The sequence below is a fragment of the Hipposideros armiger genome, unplaced genomic scaffold (assembly GCF_001890085.2).
Source record: "Hipposideros armiger isolate ML-2016 unplaced genomic scaffold, ASM189008v1 scaffold_10, whole genome shotgun sequence".
In the NCBI taxonomy this organism is placed as follows: domain Eukaryota; kingdom Metazoa; phylum Chordata; class Mammalia; order Chiroptera; family Hipposideridae; genus Hipposideros; species Hipposideros armiger.
Window position 1 is genome coordinate 8,958,348 of NW_017731360.1, and position 11,938 is coordinate 8,970,285.

The 11,938-nt window shown below is 51.7% G+C and overlaps 1 protein-coding gene across 1 annotated transcript in view; it reads right to left on the minus strand.

The window, feature by feature from the left end:
• OPRD1 (opioid receptor delta 1) overlaps window positions 1–11,179 on the minus strand; it is a 45,236-nt gene extending 34,057 nt beyond the window's left edge. The window contains exon 1 of the mRNA XM_019660882.1: window positions 10,754–11,179. Coding sequence (XP_019516427.1) covers window positions 10,754–10,980 — 227 coding nt within the window. The 5' untranslated portion in view covers window positions 10,981–11,179. The remainder of the gene's footprint in view (window positions 1–10,753) is intronic.
• Window positions 11,180–11,938: the final 759 nt, after the last annotated feature.

Below are 11,938 nucleotides of genomic sequence, written 5' to 3' on the forward strand. Positions count from 1 at the left end.
GGCACTGTCTGTGAGGGAGTTTTTAGCCAGGAAACAAATAACTGTATTGGAACACCCTCCCTACTCACCTGATCTGGCCCCCAATGACTTCTTTCTTTATCTGAAGATAAAGGAACTATTGAAAGGAAGACATTTTGATGACATTCAGGACATCAAGGGTAATACTGTGACAGCTCTGATGGCCATCCCAGAAAAAGAGTTCCAAAGTTGCTTTCAAAGTTGCTCTGAATAGCACTATGGTCACCTTCGAAGTACTCCAAGGTGACCATAGTGATATTCAGCAATGAGGTATGAGGCACTTTTTCTAGGATGAGTTCGCGAACTTAATTATCTGACCTTGTACATACCCAGTTTGTTCACAGAAGGAAACTGACCCGAAGAGGAGAGGTGCTTGTGCAGGAGTATAGAGAGGACAGAACCAGGATCCCAAGTCAGATGCTCTGAAAAGCCCAGGTTTCCCATCTCTAGGCCTTTGACCAGGCTGTATGTTACATACATCTCCCCCAGCCTGACACATGACAGAGTTTCACTTTTATTTATTAATAATTTATTATTTTAATAACTTAACAAATCAGTCTACCCTGCTCCATGGCCTCTCCCAGTCCCTCGCTGTATGAAAAAGTCATTTTCCCGCAGTTGGAATCAGAAGGTATCATGAGTTCAACCTTCTTCACAGACATGACTTCATGGACACTTCGCATGTGTGGGCTCTGGGAGTCAAGGAGCCCTCGGTTCCAAGGCTGACTGCCATTTACCAACCATGGCCCTTGGCAAGTGAATTATCATCTCTGAGCCTCAGCGTTCTCATCTGCCAAATGGAGAGAAATGTGGTACCAACCTTATAGAGTTGGGAGAATTGAATGAGATAATACATGAGGCGCTCGGCACATAGCTGGCCACCTTGTCAGCACCCAAGGAAGGTCAGGGAATTCTAATTTTGATGTGAAGTCCCGTGGAGTCAAGATGCCCTGCTTTGCTGTTGAGCTCTGTCTTATCTGGGATGACAAGGCCTGAGCAGGTAGAGGGAATATCTTGTGGCTACCTGCCCCTCCCAGCAGGACAGCCCTCTGGCCACATGAAGGGCTTCCAATCCCTCCTGCCAGGGAAGAATGGAAAATCACTAGATTCAGGGCATTTCCTAGCACTTCAGAAGGATGAGTTTTTGTAACCAAAGAAAACATATTATCCCCATCTGTCCTGGAGGGGCATCTGAGCTGGCCAGGAGAAGCAGTTTTTCTCCCTTGGTATAATCCCTGTTCCTGGTACCCAAGAGCCAGGCAAACAGCCAAAAGGCATCTTTATTACCCACAACTTCCTGGTAGGGACCAGGCCCTTACTAAGGCCATACATCATCGCCCTTAACCTTTGACAGCACTGTTCCCTGGTCTTCCCAGCAACAGGCCTCTGCTGAGTTGCCCTCTCCGCCCCGGCCTCCCCACGCACACCTGCAGCCCCACCAGGCTCTCCCTCCATGGCTGTTTTAGTTGACGTCATTGCCTGTGTCCGTGGCCTCACATAGATTTATTTATTGACTACCATTTCCCCCATGAGAAGGTCAGCTCCACGTGGGCAGGGACTGTGTCTTGCTCACGGTTGCACATTCAGCCCCTAGAACTGTTCCTAGTCCTTAGGAGGGGCTGCTGAATGTGTGCTTACCACAACCCTGTGATGTCGGTGCTTTTCCATCATCCTCATTTCACAAATGAGAAAACAGGCTCCGTGAGGTGAGCCTGAGGGTGGAGAGCCAGCAAAAAGAAGACCCAGACTTGAACCTGAATCTCTCTGCCTCACCAGCTGCTGACCCGATCCCAGGAAAGAACTGGGGGTTCTTTGGGGCCTGTTAGGTGTTGTCAGAGGCCCCCAGCTGGACTACCCTGGATAGGAACCCACTTCTCGTGCTCCCAGGTGCTACTATTTCCAACTACCTTTAGCCCAACGTGAAAAGAGATACAAGCAGAGGGGCAAGGGGTTGGGAAAGGCAGGTTCCAATCCTGACTTAGCCATTAACTCAAAAGACACAGAGCCTTTCCACGCCTGGTTCTCCTCATCTGTGAATTAGAGGGGCTGAACCTGACATACAAAGTGACAGAAGATAGGACCATGGTTAAGAGTGTGGGCTCTGAGCTCAGAATGGCCTGATTTCATCCCAGCGCTGGGACTTCGAGCATGTTACATCACTTCTCTGAACCTCACCTTTCCTCATCTATAAAATGGGGGCAACAGCACATGGGTATGTGAGGATTAAATGGGATACTTGTATGTACACATCTTTAAGCAGAGTGCCTGGCATAAAATAAGTATTCAATAAAGAGAATCATCATCCATGATTCAAAAATTCTATGCCTTCGTGAAAAGTTTACTTCTGCAGGGACAGGAGCAAGGCTGTTTCCACCTGTCTCTGTGTTGTGTTTATTGATTGGGGCTTTTTGACCTCACAGGACTTTGAAGTTTGAGTTCTTTCCATTTATCAAGAAAGACTCGGAAAGCTACAAAATACAAGATTCCTTCCGCACACACCCACCCCGGGGCCAGAGACAAAGCTGCTGATTTCTGCAGCTGCACTGGGAGCTATAAATCAACAGAGGACAACACAGATGCCCCATGCCACCCCATATCCCCCCCGGCTGGTAATGAGGCCTGCATGATGGGAAATTGCTCACTTAAGCCAGGCTTTGCTCTCCACCCTGCGATTATGCCTCTTCCTGGGCATGTTATGATATTCTGGGTAGCCAATTGGATTTAAAGGTCCCAGGACTCTGAGCTTAATGAAATCATGCCTTGCTCTTGCACAGCCCCCTTCCTCTTAAAGTCCAGGCATCATCTGCCAGGAAGGGGAGAAGGGGAATCTGAGATCACAGCATCTGAGAAGCATTCTTCGAATCTCAGCCGTGATGAGAGGAGCCTGAAATTATGTTTGGCTTATCTTTCCTCCACCCAAATCTGCAGGGCCAAACCTCCACCCAGTGGTTGTCCACTGTCCTCCTGTATACCTTCAGTGATGAGAGGCTCCTTACATTACACAGCAGCCCATCTTGGAGAGCTTTGACAATTGGACAATTCCTTGTAGAAATAATATGCGATGTGTACAAACGTAAGTGTTCAAGAATACTCACAGATGCATTATTTAGATGGGCATAATATTGGAAATAACATAAGCCCTCCCAAATAGGCGCAGCCACACAAAAAAATCACATTTTCAAAGAATATTTGATAACATGTGAACATAGGCATGACATAATGTTAAGTCAAGAGGCAGCTTATAAAATATTATATATAATGTGATCATTATTTTAATATAGTGTGATCCTGGTGTCATTGAAATACAGGAATACAGCGGGGAGGGGTTGGGACAAAAAAAAAGAGATGGAGAGGAAATTCACCAACATGACAAAGAGTTCTCTGAAATAACTACTGTGTTTCCTTTATAGTAAAAGAATATTTCTAATAGTGAGCTGATAAAGTTTCCCTATAGTATCTACCCAATAATTCTAGTTCCTATGGGGCTCCATAAATGTCGATTGAATGAATGAGAAGCAAGTCTCACGCCTCTTCTAAATAGACATAATAATAGAAAACGTTTATTGAATACTTTATGAAACGCCTGGTTCTGTGCTGAAGTCCTTCACGTCATACCTCACGAACGTTTCATAACCACCCTACGTGAGTCTATTGCTACTCTCATTTCACAGGTGAGAAAACTGAGGCTCAGAGAGGTTGTCTACATACAGTCCAGGCTCACTCTCTTAGTAAATGGCACAGCTGGGATGTGACGCCAGGTCAGTCTGACTCCAATGTCCAGGCTCTCAACTGCTGTTACCCCCACGCAGAGGCCTCAGAGGTTTGTAGGTGGCAGTCTGCCCTGTTCCTCTCCTCTCTAACCAGACATCCCCAGCTCTCGCCCCCATTCCTCATGTGTCTCATAGACAGCAGTGGAAGATTGGAAGAGCGGTTTTGGAGTCAAAAAGATCTGGGTTTGTGCCTGTCTGGCTGTGAGAGGCACCTGCTCCCTCATCTATAAATGAGAATCTACAGCCCCCATTGCAGGGCCATTGCAGGGCTTGGAGAAGCCTCTGAAATGTGGCAGAAGCTCAGGGGAGGTTCTTCAGTGCCCTACATGACTCCTCTAGACCTAACCAGTTGGTCTGAGTCACACACACTCCTTAGGGAATGAACCCGAGGCCTGGGAAATGCTGGCTCTGGGGCAAGGCCAGGAGGCTCAGCCAGGACCGACAGCACTTTGTTTCAAAAGGGAACTGAAACCAGGTGGCCCATCCAAGGTCGCACAGCTGCCTTCCACCACCCTGAGCTGGCCTCTCTGGTTGCCCCACACCGAGGCCCTTGCCATCCAATCCACCTCACAGCCACCAACACCAAATTCATCTTCTTGAACACCATTCTGGACAGATTGCTCCAAAGTCCTTTTCCCCATGGCCTGTGACCCAAAGCTGCTTCATTTCCCGGCATGGCCGCCTTACCATGGGACCCGAGAACCTGTCCAGCTTCAGCTCCCACTGTCCAGACTTGAAACTGGAGCCCCAGCACGTCCCCTGGGCCTTACTTAACACAGCCACGCCAGGCTGTCTTCTTCCTCACCCTCCCTTTCCCCCCACCAGAACGACTCCCTCCAATTACCTGGGGCTGGTTCATGGAGTTCCTCTAATATTTGCGTCTCACCTGCAGTTTTGGAAGGTAGAGACTATAATTGGTAGATTCATCACTGGCTCCAGAGCCTGGCCAAAGCTCAGCGCACAGCCGGCGACTTGACAACCATGACGAGGAGGACGCCTGCTTGCGAGGCCTTTCCTGCTTTTGTCCCTACAGCCTCTCCATCTTCGTAGCCACCCCAGCCTGGCACTCTCAGCTCAGCCACAGTGAACTTCCTGCCATCTGTAGCTCTGATCATTCACTGAACCTTCCTCTGCTCATGCTGTTCCCTCTGCCTGGAATGCTCTGCCCCACCTCTCCTTGTGGCCACCTGCTGCACCTCTTCACAAGGAAGCACAGGCGTTACATCCTCTGATGGGGTCAGGTGCCCCTGCCCCTTCCCACCTCCCCACCCCACCTCCAGGACTCCCACTGCTCTAGGAAGCCACATTTGTCCCTGGAGCTGTAACTAACCAGAGGTTCCTGAGGGGCATGGCTGTATAAGGAGCCAGAGGCCGCCCTGAGGCTTAAGCTAAAAGTGTGGGCAGTGAGAGCCAAGGCTGGGGGGGCCTGGCAGGGGTCAGCATCAGCAAATGCCTGTTGAGTGAGTAAATGTGCAGAGGATGCAGGAAGCAGGAAAGAGCCCAAGGTGGGAACTGCAGGCAGTCCAGCCTCACAGCCACCAGCTCTGCTTGCCTGGAGCAGCTGCTGGGGTACTGGTTAATCACAGCGCCTGGCCCATACTGAGGGCCTACTATGTGCCGGGTGCTGCGCTGCAGCCTTTCACGTGCATGCTCTCACTCATCTTCCCAATAACCTACAATGATTTCCCCAATTTTACCAATGGGAAAATAAGGCCCAGGGAAGTTAGGCTCTTTGCCCAGGATGTGGTTGAGCTGGGATTGAGACCAGGCACTATCTGAACCCCAGCTGGGCACCTTCACCACTGCACTGTATCACCTCACAGGGATCTCTCCTGGCCTAGGGTCTTTGGGTCCGTGAACCCCAACCTGGGCCACAAGAGAGGCAAGGGAGACAAAAGGCAAGGGGTTCATGCTGGACCTCCAAAACCAAGGCAGGGACTCAGAGCTCCCAATCCTGCAAAGCGGACACTTGAGCACCTACCGCTGGCACCTTGACAGTCAACAGAGGGGACAACCGGAACCCGCATTCCCCTGTCATAACCTGCCCCAGTCCATGCTGCTTGGACTAGCCTCCCGTCCCTGCTCTGTGCTACAGTCAATCACCTAGGCTGGGAAAGAAAATTACGCTTTATCAACATCATCTCATCTGATCATTAGGACAGAGGTGCCTATGAGGCAAGTACTATGATCTCCATTTTACAAATGAAGAAACTGAGGTGCAGAGTGACCATCCAACTTGCTAAAGATCTTCGGAGGTGGCAGAGCCAGCATTTGATACAAGGAGAAAAGTCAGAAGAGACATGGCTCTGAGGAAGAGATCAAGGGGCAGAGAGAAGCATGCAGCCTGAAAGGGTCAAGAGGGGCAGCGGGCAGGGTTGGGGTGGAGGGGGGTGCTAAGAGATACGCAGGGTGCCTACCTGCTGAAACCAGGATGGGGCAAGGTGGAGGCAGGGAGACAGGGCAGGCTGTGGAACAGACAAGAGGTCAAGTTCAAAAGCACTGACTCTATTCACCCACCTGGATTCTGGGGCAGGCAAACCAGGAAGTTCTGGGCCATGTCGAGAAAAGATGAGGTCACCTGTCAGAGATGGGGGGGCTCCTGCTAAGCTCTTCACACTCCACCCTACCCAGAGGGCTGCCAACGGGAACTCTGAGATGTCAGCCCTGCTCAGGGCATTGACTCCACCCAGAAAGAGTGGTTGTCCAGCATCTGCTCTGAGGACCCACAGAGTCACCACGCCAACCAAACTCACACCACAGAATTAGGGAGGGATGCTCTGCATGGGGACCAGATGTCCCAAAAAATCCTGTTCACGCTTCACAGAAGCCTCGGGAACCGCCGGCTGTTTGCTAAGAGCACAATTCCCAGAGGCCCCTCTCATGCATCCAGAAGGATAACGGGGCCTCTCAGGTGGGCCCATGAAGTGGGGAGAGCCCCAGGGTATGTGGGAGGAAGGAACGAAGACTGCTCTGTGGGATTCTGAGGTTCCTGGGTACTTTTCTTTCAGCCCCTCGTCCATGTCAGTCTTCCCATCAGGGGCTCTCCCCTCAGCTTTTTTCTTACTTACCCTTCCTCATCCTTCAGCTCCTCGAGGCCTTCTCTGAGCTCCCTGCCCAGGTGAGACCCTCCCCCCATCGTGGGATCCCAAAGCCCCCATGTACTCGACCACAGCCCTCAGCACAGCTATAAATTTAAGCTTGTTGGATGACTAGCCAAGGAATGTCTGTTTCTCCCACCAGACCCTAAGCTCCAAGAGGGCAGGGCAGTGCATTTTTTTTCCTCACCATTTCCTCATCCCAGCACCTAGCAGAGTGCAGCCACAGAATGTCCTGAAATGAGCTCCTTCTTTTCATTCCTTCCCACATAGAACCTCCCTGTTCTCAAAGAGCTTGAAAGGCTCGGATGCAACACGTGATCTCATTTAATCCTCACCACAACCCAGGATGCACTTATTATTCCCACTTTACAGGTAAAGAAATGAGTTTCAGAGGGGAAGTCACAAGCCCAAACACACAGCAAGCAAGTGGCTTTGAACACAAGATTTGAACCTAGATATGTCTGGCTTCAGAGCCCCAACTCTGTCACTATACCACCATGCTTTCCTGCCCCAAGGGTCCTCTGAAACTAACTTTGCAAGCCTTCCCCTGTCCCCTAAACTGCCTATGCTCAAGACTGGCAGGCAGAATTCATTCATTCATTCATTCATTCGTTTGTTCAACCAATAAACTGACTCACTTATTGGTTGTGCCCTGCATGGGGTGCCAGAGAGCGAGATAGAGCAAAGGTTTTTCTCTGTCCTGGGCTCCCCTCCCCCCAGTGCTCTTGGGACGTTGCCAGCAGAAGCTGAGCCCCAGGCAGCCACCCTGTCCCTTCATTCCTCTCCTTCATTCTCTGAGGATTCTAGGACGAGAGAATGGACAGGATTCTGCGCCCTCCTTCCACACAATTCTCTGTCCCTTATCCCAGGTAGCTCTGGAAAAAGTTTTGGGGACTGGCCGAGTAGCACGTTGTTTAAGAATTGGTTTGGAAGCGCCAGCTCTGAGCAACAGGACCCCCGTTCAGATCCCACATTAGGGCCAGTGACCCTGCACCCTCTACAGCTAAGATGGTGAACAACAGCTCAACCTGGAGCTGGGCTGCCCGAGAATGGCCAGCAATGGTGTAGGCTGCAGTGGGGCTGCAGTGGGCTGCGTTCAGCTACCGTGAGTGGCTGGCAGCTGGCGTGAGCCACGGTGAGTGGCCGTCCAGTAGCCAGCAAGTGATCTGCCTCAGCCAGGAAGAGCGTAATGATAATACCAACATGAGCCAGTGAAGTGACGTCCTCCACAACTTGGCTAAAGAACAAAAAGACAGCAACTTGTCTGTTCCCCTTCCCCGAGTCCCCCAATAAAATCTTAAAAAAACAAACAAACAAAAAACGTTTTGGACTTAGAGTCACAAGACCAGGTTTCTAGCTCCAGATCTAGGCTAGCTGTGGGACCTTGGAACAAGGACCTGAGAACTGCCTCGCTCTGAACCCCAGGTCCTCATTTGTAAAATGGGGTGATAATGATGAGGATTCTAATGTCTACCCCACAGGGTGGTAGGTGAGGACTACATCACTCAGACCCAGAGATACAGTTATCACATAGATGGTTGGCCCAGGAAATGTCTTAGCAATGTGGGGACCTGTGGGGGGCCTGCTATGCTGCTGTCAGGATGCATTTGACAATGTGATTTTGGGAAGGTTGGTTGGGAGCACACCTAGCAGGTCAAGCCTGGGGCCTTCCCTGAGTGGACCCTCAGAAGTGAGAGGCTCTCCCCTGGCTCAATGGTAGTGGGGGAGCTGTGCTCATCAGCCCACCAGCCAGAGGCCCTGGGAAGAGGCTGGAAATGAACTGAACACACTAATGGTCACCTTTCCCCAGACTAGAATACCAAGAGCTCCCCTGGAGAGCACACGAGTATTTACCAGGAACCTGAAACTCTCAGAATTGTAGCTACTCTCAGGCCCACCTTAGGACAAGCGCCTTCCTCACTCTCCCTCTTTTAATAGTCACTGGATTCTGAAGGATCTGGAAATGTCCTCTTCTTTATCACACAAATAGCTTCCATTTATTGAGTCCAGGCACCAGGCCAGCTGCATTATATATGCTCTCTCATCGACACCTTACAAAAACCCTGTAGAAGTAGGTCCTATTATTATTACCCCATTCTATAGATGAAGAAAGGGAGGCCCAAAGGGGCTAAGTGACTTACCCAAGTCATAGAGCCAGTTGATGGCAGAGATAGGATTAATACACACACAGGTCGGCCTGACTCTAAAGGCTGCACTATCTCTGAAGGCAAAGTGAGGAGAATCTCCAAGAAAAATGCAAAACAAAGATCAACCCTGCCTATACTTGGGGGAATTTTCCCATTGTAGCTGATGATGAGTCATTGAAAACACAGGAAATTCTTGTGTTCTCCACTCTTCCTGGGGGAGCAAAGATCCCTCAGAGATCATCGATGCCAAAGCCCCCTCAACACCCACACACCTCATCCGATACTGCACTCCAATGCACTATGCCCTGTCCTGCAGAAACCCATACTCTGGAACTCATATCTCCCAGTCAAGGAAATTAGGTGGCTCTCCTTCAGATAGGGAAACTGAGGCAGGTGGGAGGTGGGACAGGGAGATGGTTGCCCCCTCTCTGATGGGCATCAGTGACTGGGCTGAGACCATATTCATATCTCCAACCTGAGTTCACAGTCTGCCCCCTGCCCTGCCTGGTGGCACCATGGCCCAGAGGTTCAGGGCTGTGCCCTCGACCAACCAGCATGAAGGACCCATTTCCAACTAATGGTCAATACCAGGGCATCTTTGTTATTATAAGGATAGGGGTTTCCTTTCAATCCTTTTGCCCATGTCTGAACTGGTAGAACTGGGTCAGGGGGCTGCTTCTGGGGCAAGCCGATGATGTGTTAGACTCTGCGAAGGTCCACAGATACTGAGAAGAGAGCCTCACTTACTGAGGTGAAAGCACAAACTCCAGCCAAAAACAAACCACTGCTGCCTTTGACCAAAAATAATAATAATAATAATAATAATAATAAAGACTGTTGGGAGAGGAGGAGAAAATGAAGAGCTGAGGCCTTTCTAAATAAGGTCCAGAGCTCCTGACCAAATGGTCACTGGGTACAGGTGCAGAGAGCTGACTGGCTGACCCACAGCTGTTGCCCACTGTACCCAGGAATATGGGCTCTCCGTTGCAAACCACACACAGGTGCACAAACTCAAGTGTCCAAGGCCACTCGGGGTGCTCCCCTCCCTCTAGAGTTTCAGGGGTTCACAAGAAACAAGTCACATTGTCACATTCTCATTCAGAGAGAATCAAGCTGTCAGTGTGGGACAAGCACACATCAACACAGGGACACCAACGGATGATCACCAAATGTGATTTGGTAGGTGCCCCCACAGTGGTGCAAATTCTCATTCTCTCTCCCTCTCCCTCTGCCTCTGCCTCTCCCTCTCCCTCTCTCCTGTGCCCCCACCTGCACAGACAGCCCACACACAGCTGTCTCCCCAGCGGCCCAGGGCACCTTGGGCATCTCTGCTCACCCCTGCAAGGTTTCAGAGGCCCAAACATACAACGCATTTGTACTGTCACAAACACAGAATCACCCACTTACAAACTGTGACAGACGCACAAACTGTCGCCAAACTGTCCCACATAGCCTGATGCAGAAGCAACGGGATGCAACAGATGATCAAATGTTATTTAGTTACACACACACACACACACACACACACACACACACGCGGAGATACAAATTCCAGCGTCCTCCTCTCAATGGAAGAGGTCTCCCCCGCTGGGCCCCGTGCGCCCCCTGCAGGAAATATAGAGGCTCTGGGAGTCAGGGGTCCGTGGTCGGGGTCCCAAGTCCGCGGTGCCCACCTTCACGCCAGGCCCAGACCCATGGTGCCAGCCCGCAGCGGACTCACCGGACGATGCCAAACATGACGAGCATGTTGCCGAGCAGTCCCACCGCGCACACGGCCGAGTAGAGCGTGGTGATGGCGATGGCCAGGGCGAGGGACGAGGCGCTGCGGGCGCCTGGCGGCCCCGACGCATTGGCGCTGGCGCTGGGGAAGGCGCTGGGGAAGGCGTCCGAAGCGGTAGCGAGGAGTGGGGGCTGCAGCTCGGAGTCGGTGGAGGGGGCCGGCTCCATGGCGGCTGGACGGCGGGCGCCGTGTCCTTCCCCACCGTGCGCCCTGGGCGCAGAGACCTGGGACGAGGGGCGCACCAAGGGTCGAGGCCGCCGCCTGGACGCCACTAGCTGCAGCGCCCCAACCGCTCCGCTGCCTCCGCACCTCTTTCGCCCGCCTCACCGCCCACACCGGCCCTGTCCCCGGCGCCCACCCGCCCGCTTTCCGCGCCCGGAGCGCTCTGAGCCTGGAGCCTCTGCGGGCTCCTCGGACGCGCCTGCCGCTCTCACCACGTGGCCCGTAGGCGGCCGCTAGTCTGCGCCGGGGACCAGGGGCGGGCTCTGCACCACCGGTTTGGAGCTGGACCGAGGAGACTTCCCACTCCCTCCCTAGAGATACCTTGCGAGCTCGGGTGCACCCCACCTAGTCGGGACTCACCCACACACACGCCCCTTTGCTGCTTTGAAGTCAGAAAGACCTGGATGTGAATTCTGCCTCTCGTCCCTGCATTAACGAACAGTGACCTTGAGCAAGTTACTTAACCTCTCTCAACTTCGTTATCCTCGTCTGTAACACGAGGATAATCACACCACATCCCTCAGAGGGTTGTTGGGGAGATTAGCTAAGATGATGCGAGTGAAGACCTTAGCTCAGTGCCAGGCACACAGTAAGTGCTCCATAAATAACCATTATTATCCATGGGGTTTTTTTGCACCCCATTCAGATTTTTTGGGAGTGCTGAGTATAAGAGCCAAGTACTATTGGAGATTCACTAGATGCAGCCCCTACCTCCTGGGGCTTACAACCCAGTGGAGGAGAGAGACGCCAATTCTAAAATTACACTAATGAAGATACAGTTACAAATTGAGGCAACGAAGAAAAGCAAGGCTTTCCTGTGGCAGAGTCTACAAAACCCAGAGGTCATGACAGCTTCCCTGCGGAAATGACATTGAAAGTGAGATGTGAAGTTTGGAAACCAAC